This window comes from Uranotaenia lowii, chromosome 2, assembly GCF_029784155.1.
Source record: "Uranotaenia lowii strain MFRU-FL chromosome 2, ASM2978415v1, whole genome shotgun sequence".
Taxonomy (NCBI): Eukaryota; Metazoa; Arthropoda; class Insecta; order Diptera; family Culicidae; genus Uranotaenia; species Uranotaenia lowii.
In genome coordinates this window covers 368093852-368101633 of record NC_073692.1, presented here as the reverse complement: position 1 = coordinate 368101633, position 7782 = coordinate 368093852, and the positions used below count along the sequence as shown (strand labels likewise).

The window sequence follows — 7782 nt, the reverse complement described above, 5'->3', positions numbered from 1 at the left end:
CTGTCTCGGTAAATTTTACCTTTTTATTATTTTCCGTGTGGGTAAATTTTACCTTTTTATTATTTTCCGTGTTCTTATTATTTTCCGTGTATGATATTTTCGGTTTTGAACGAGCGTCATCTTTGTGTCAAAAAGCGCAACAAAACATAAAAAACGACGATACGCCCTTTCCATTCCGCAGTCTCGATGAACGTGAACAAAATGTAAACAAGTTTGTTTATTTTGAATTAATTCATCGCAAAAATTTCAAAAATTGTTCGTATTTTCTCAAAAAAAACGCAGTTAAAATGTTCATAAAATAGTTAAAATTAAACCAAGCACACTTCGTGTATAATGACTAAAAAGAAATCTTCCCCGTAAGTAAAAATTCAATACAAATCGTGGGACTATCAAATCTCTGAAACGCATTTTAACTTTCTTACGATTCTGGATTATTATTCTGGAATTCAGGCAAAATCGCGTCTGGGAAAAGGAACGCCGCGATCGGCTGAACCAGGGCTTCGACAGCCTCGCAAAGCTGCTGCCTGACTATGAACCGGCCACCCAGCTCAGCAAGATCGAAATCCTGCAGCGGGCGATCGAGTACGTGGAAAGTCTGCAGGCCAAGATCAAAGCCTCCCTGGAGGAACGGGACGCGCTGCTGCGGAGTGAGTTTCAGGATTTTATTTTGAATATTTGACAAAAATCAACGTTATGATGTGTTTTATTTCGTTTTAGAGCACGTCGATGAACTGGAGGAGCGACTAAAGGCGCTAATGGCGCGTAACGAGGATTTGGCTGAACTGCTGAAGCAGTCTAATGTTCAACCAGCTACTACGAAGAAGATTGGCAGAGCGACCATCAAACGTGAACCTTTGAGCGAAAAGAATGGATCGCCCAAAGCGGTCAGGCTAAAAAAATTGAAAATAAAAAATAAAAAATTCCCAGTCGAGGCGGATAAGCCTTTTGACGAACCGGGAAAAACGGAGACAAATTTAACAATAATGCAAACTAAGGAATCTGCTGGCGAATCTGTGATAGTGGGTGACCACAAGATTGTGAAGTCTTCCGGTCCTGGAGAAAATATGAGGCCGGTGGAAGCGAGCATAGCATGCGGCCAAGTGCCGACAGCTGGAGCTGTTTTGGCCACGACCATGCCGGGGGGTTGTATAGTTTTAACCAGTAATCAGCAGCTGGTAGGAGGTTTGAGGCAGGCTAGTGGTGGTGAGTTGACTTTCTTCCTGTAACTTGATTTATTTCATTCGTATCATAACATCACATTTTAGAAGGAATGCATCTAGCAATAACCTGATCAATGATTATTACGTTTCAGTGAACGTCACCCCCGCCCTTCTGCCGACTCCGATAATGGCCACGGGAGTACTGATATCGAACAATGGCAGCGTCATCCCGATGCCGTTCGTTCCGCCTTCCTCGTCACTTCTAATAGTTAGCAACGAAGACGTGCGTTCGAAATTGAACATGAAGAAGCCTAGATCATCCTCATCGAGTCCTGGCAATAGTGCTGGAAAACGTACGAATGGACAGAACCGTCGAGGCCGTCCTCCGAAAAAGCTGGCGTCCCGATTCGGTTTTAAAACCATCGAAGTTATTCCGGGAAGAATCGTCAATGGGAAGATTCCGATTCCGAAGCTAAAGCAATCGGACGACACAAGGAGTAAAAAGCCTGGCCGAAAGCGACGAACGAAAAGAAAGATTGAAGTTAATGAGGAAGGTGCCAAATCCGATTGCGTTGGGTCTGAACCTAAGAAAATGAGGAAAGATGGAAATGGATCGATTCTTTCGGAATCCCTTTCCGATAAAAACGGAAAATCGGAAGAGAAGGAAAATATTCCCAAAGAATCAGTTAACATTAACAGAGTATCGCCCTCTATTGAGGAGCAAGCTAATTCTTTAGATATGAATCTGGATCAAGGAGATCTATCAGAAGATATTTTTGCCAACTTACAGGTACCGGATACGGTGACGGATGACAATCAAGGTTCGCTTTCACCTACTGCTGCCTACCTCATGAATTTCCCTCTAGTTGCCACAGGTGGAAAGGCTAGTGGAGTCCATGTAGATGCTCCCGGGGAAGTGGAACCGATACAGGTGGCAGAGGCGGAAAAGAAAACTTGCCCACAGCCGGCTGGTGAAAACAGCTTACTGCTAGACAACTTGACGTCTTACTTCAACTCCAATGTTTATGGAGGGTTTGAAGGTGCCATTCAGAGTGTGCCTGAGATAGTTGTATCCTCAACGGCTTCAACTCAACAGCCTAGTTATACGACTATATATCAATCGATTGATAGTATGCTAGAACATAAGGCTCCGGTGCGTTCGTCTTGTGCCGCCGATTGTAGATTCGAAACCACTCCTTTCACGTTCACTCTAACTTCAACTACTGCCACGACGACAACCCAGTCCTCGTATAATTTCAGGCATTCTTCAAGCTCAAACTATTTTGGATCGGTTACCGGAGTGAGCAAAACTATGGACGATTTCAATCTACCCAAACTACCAATAGTTAGCGAATTTACCTTCTCGTTAACTAGCACTACGGCAAGTCCACCAAAAACAGTTCAGTCGCAATACACAAACAGTATAATCTTATCATCGACGATAACTACACCGTCGTACACTAATTATGGATATCATTCTAAGAACAACGTCAAAGCCAATCCTGCTTCCACCCTTTTGAAGGAATCAATTCCAAAGGAGCGTAAAACGCCCATAAAGTACGACTATTTGGAAGCTGAAAAACCTGCAACCAGTTTCACGTTTTCTCTTACCTCTACAACAAAAACTGCACCGAAATACACCGGCTCGTCAACTTCCGTAGCGCTTTGTAGTAACGTTACTCAGACCAACAACACAAGTATTTACTCCATAGCAGAGGATTGTCTTTACCGAAACCCAAAAACCTTCCCAAACAACCATCAACCTTACAAAACACCTACGAAACAAAAGTTCTGTCCTTACACCTCGACTTCGACTGGCACCATCAGTTCGCAAGCCCAAACGCAATCTTCACAATCTCGATACGACATCAACTGGATGACTTCACAGGATCACAAAACTACGACTGCGGCCTGCAGCTCCGATTACAGTCAAATGCTGCAACCAATCGATTACAACGCCAATACAACCTATCAAACAAATTTTGATTTGAGTCGAAGCAAATCTGACATCTTCTTCGCTCATCCTACTGCTGACGACAATCTTCCAACGTGGTCCCCGAATAAATTGTCCAACATCCTTAACGATACAGCCTCGTCCTACTACCCATCAACTGCAGCTACGCTTCCAAACTTGCATGGCGATCTGGCCCTAAACACCTATTCCAAACAACCGGTTTCCAATCGAAAGGCTAACGAATCGGGCACCAATTTCCTCTCCGTCCAGCAACTGGTAGATCAACCTCGGAAAAACAAAACCTTCCCGTCTTCTAGCAACAACAACATCCACCAGTACGGCTCAAACCTTAAACCTCCGAACTCTAGCTACTCGGCCGAAGCTCTCATTGGTGGTCCCACTAGCAACAACAATTCCAATAAAAAAGATCGATACTACCCCGATACTACCTACAGCACCTACAACAATCTCCCGCCCACCGAAACAAGCGCGTTACAGTTCAATTTCGATTACTCCAGTAATGACTACAGCAAAAACTTTAGCTACGGCTGCCAACAAAACTACATGGCCCCCCTCATGGACAACAACTACAATCTAGCGCCCAACCTATCCTCGGTAACCACCTCCACAACCACAACCAGCAGCTACACCGGCTGCTACGGAAGCTATCCCACGGACAAAAAACACTCCAACAACTACTACTCGCTACCCGCTGCAAATCCTTCTGCCTTCGACACCAACCCTCCCCTAGACATCCCTTACTACGTGCCATCGTCGGAAAAACGACTTACAAACTCCCTAGTAACCCCGACCCTCCCCGATACCACCAAACCGAAAAAAACGATAAAACATTCCTCCACCTTCAACGAGTACTACGAAGGTCCTTGCTACAATAACTACCCGCTGACCTCGAATCCGGCTAAAACCATTTCTAGTACCAGCCTCAATACAGCAGCATCGACATCGTACTACTCCCATCAGCAACAGTATCCCCAGCAGCAGCATCTCAGTAGTACCGGTGGTAGTAGCAGTTCGGTGACGAACTTCAACGTGAGCAGTATTTGTCCGGAGATCAATGATAAGGTGGCGGCTACTGCTACTAGTAACAGGGTTGGTGAGTCGTCTTCTTCGGACAGTAGTAGGCGAATCGGGACGGGACTAGTTTCGACGACGACGCACGGGCGCCATGCAATAACCGGTGGAACCGGGTGGTGTTGAAGTTGTGTTTGAACAAAAGTGATTGTAATTGTAATTGTAATTTTGTGATAGTGTTTGTTTTGTAAATAAAACGTACTTTTATTAAAAATGGCTTCAGATGATATTTGTATTCGAACATTCTACTCTTGATGTTGACCGTTAACTTCCCGACTTCCTCGACTTCGATAGTTTATCAGCAGCGAAACATACGCTAACATATTCTAGATCGACTAGTCAGCCCAGTAGAGCCGTAACGAACTAGAACAGAACAATCGAAACCGAAAATGTGTTGAAGTGTTGAACACTTGAACGAGAGCGCTGACGCACACTACACTAGTGTGGAAAGAAAAACGACACACCTTGGGTCATAATAGGAATTTACCACTTCGTGGCATTTTTCCCTATTTTCTTTAAGTAAAATCTTCACGCGCTTTTGTAAGCGAATACTTATCGATTCTCGTACGCAAAGTACCTTTCGCGTGTTATTATACTACGTCTGGCTGCTATCTGTAAGCTATTTAACGGGACGAAAGTTATCAGTGCAAACTGGAAATTACTTTTCAAGACAATTCTCCGCTTGTTCAGGTGTGCCCCAGGGAAGCCACTTGGGACCGATAATTTTTGTCATCTATTTTGACGATGTTCTCACTCTCTTGGACGGCCTAAAACTTGCGTATTCCGACGACCTCAAACTTTCCACACCAACAATGGCCAAGACGATATCGATCTCTTGCAAAGGCAGCTCAACACCTTCGCTCACTGGTGTGACACCAACTGCTTGCCTCTGAACCACAGTAAATGGCTTCAGGTATCGCCCGGGTGGACCACATCAACGATCTGGGCGTTATCCTAGACCATAGGCTGGAGATTAAGACTCATACGAATTACATCGTCGATAAAGCGTCTAGAAGTCTTGGCTTCTTATTTCGCGTAACAAAGGAGTTTAAAGATGTGTACATACTGCCTAAAAAGTTTGTATTGCAGCATAGTTCGCTCAACGCTTGAATATGCATCTGCAGTTTGGTGCCCATTTTACCAGAACGGAGCTGAACGAACAGTGGCTATCCAGCGGCGTTTCATACGATATGCCCTGCGACACTTGAACTGGTTAGATCCGTTTCGTTTACCCAGTTACGAAAACCGTTGTCGCCTAATTGATTTAGACACGCTTCGAATTCGTCATTACACTGCACGTGCTCTAGTCGTAGCGAATCCTCTTGCTTCGAGGATTGACGCTTCCATGCTGCTGGAGTCTATTCCTCTCAGTGTGCGACCCCGAGGATTAAGGAACCAAAATCTACAGCTCTATGTTCCCATCCGGCTGAATAACTACGGAGCCAACAGCGCTCTAAAGGGTGATACGGTCAAAATTTTGTCAATATCAACTTGACGTATTTCTTTCAATTTTGCATTTAAAAAACCTGAACACCTCTCATTTTGAAGGTGTGTGTATAGAATGTTGCTCCTATTTTGATTTTGGAATTCACTCTTCAGTTGTCAAAATGCCGTCCAAGAAAGAAGAGCAGCGTATCAAAATTTTGCTCGCGCATCGCGAAAATCCGAGCTACTCGCACGCAAAGCTGGCAAAATCGCTAAAAGTTGCCAAATCAACCGTTACAAATGTAATTAAAGTGTTTGAGGAACGTTTGTCGACAGCCAGGAAGTCTGGATCGGGGGGAAATCGAAAACCGGAAGCAGCTGAGACGACAAAGAGAGTTGCCGGTAGTTTCAAGCAAAACCCTAACCTCTCTCTCCGAGATGCCGCAAATAAGCTGGGTGTATCGTCTACAACCGTGCATTGAGCAAAAAAACGAGCCGGACTATCGACTTACAAGAAGGTAGTGACTCCAAATCGCGATGATAAACAAAATACGACGGCCAAAGCGCGATCCCGGAGGCTGTACACGACGATGCTGACGAAGTTGGACTGCGTGGTAATGGACGACGAAACCTACGTCAAAGCCGACTACAAGCAGCTTCCGGGACAGGAGTTTTATACGGCAAAAGGAAGGGGAAGGGGGAAGGTAGCAGATATTTTCAAGCACATGAAACTGTCAAAGTTCGCGAAGAAATATCTGGTTTGGCAAGCCATCTGTACCTGTGGCTTGAAAAGCAGCATTTTCATAGCTTCCGAGACGGTCTACCAAAAAAATTACGTGAAAGAGTGTTTGAATAAACGTCTGCTGCCTTTCCTGAAGAAACACGGTTGTTCCGTACTGTTTTGACCGGATTTGGCATCTTGCCATTACGGTAAAAAGGCCATGGAGTGGTACGCCGCCAACAACGTGCAGGTGGTTCCCAAGGACAAGAACCCTTCCAACACGCCAGAGCTCCGTCCAATTGAGAAATACTGGCCTTTTGTCAAGCGGAACCTAAAGAACCTTTTGCTCTCTTGTTGTTTGTTTAAAATGCTCTGGGCTACATGATAACTCTTGAGCAGACTTGCGTAAAACAGAGCATCTGGTATGGATGTGCAACAGCTGTAAAGTTATGGTTGCCAAAGCACGCTTTTCTAATGCTCTGGTGTCTACTAACGTTGCCAACAACACGCTCATAGACTCCTTGAAAGAATCTCTAAAAACTGATATTCGTGAGAGTATTCTTCACGAAGTTAGAAATGAGTTACGAGCCAATCCTCTTCCGGTGAATGTCTGTACCACACCAAATCTCAATCCAAGGATTGAGTCATCAGTGCGGTCTGCTGTAATTTCATCCGCGCACCTTAAGCGTCGTCGGGAAAAACCTCCAGTATTTGACCGTATCAGCGCTCGTCAGCCAAATCTGCTGTGCGCTGTAGGTACTGGTGCTGCCAATAACGAAATTGCTACTCAAAATAATTTATTTTCAACACTTCCGTCATTTTGGCTCTATTTGTCTGGCATTGTTCCGAATGCATCTGAGGAAATCGTTTTGCAATTTGTGCGTTCGCAACTTGGTACTGAGGAAGTTCAGCTGAAAAAGTTGGTTCCCAAGGGCAGAGAAGTCGCCACTTTGTCTTTCGTTTCTTTCAAAGTTGGCATTTCGCTGGATTTGAAAGAAAAAGCTCTGTCGTCAGAAACATGGCCTGCAGGTATCCGTTTTCGCGAGTTCGTTGATAGTACCTCAGATCGTTTTTTCCCGAACCCGAAGCAGCCCCGAATGGATTTCAAACCGAACCAATTAACACCGTTTGCGACTCCAATCTAATTGGACCTACCTACGTTGATACTCAACTGCGCTATGAAACTTTCGTAAGTGATACTCAACCCCCGCTAGTACCAGCTTCTTTTGATGCATCTGCAATTTTGCAACCCCCCACAAAGAAACCGAACGCTAAACTCACGTTGTACTACCAGAATGCAGGCGGTTTGCGCACCAAGACGAATGAGTTCTCTCTAGCACTGTCTTCCTGCGACTATGACATCATCATGATTTCAGAAACTTGGCTTAAGAGTGACATAGGCAATAGTGAACTAGCTCCGAATTTTAATA

At 44.8% G+C, this 7782-nt stretch overlaps 1 protein-coding gene across 1 annotated transcript; it reads left to right on the top strand.

Annotated features, from left to right (window-relative positions):
- Nucleotides 1-203: 203 nt before the first annotated feature.
- LOC129744669 (mucin-2-like) lies at nucleotides 204-4420 on the top strand. The gene is made up of 4 exons (XM_055737305.1): nucleotides 204-356; nucleotides 451-647; nucleotides 718-1203; nucleotides 1313-4420. The coding sequence occupies exons 1-4, from the start codon at nucleotides 334-336 to the stop codon at nucleotides 4330-4332; spliced, it is 3726 nt and encodes a 1241-aa protein (XP_055593280.1). The 5' UTR covers nucleotides 204-333; the 3' UTR covers nucleotides 4333-4420.
- Nucleotides 4421-7782: the final 3362 nt, after the last annotated feature.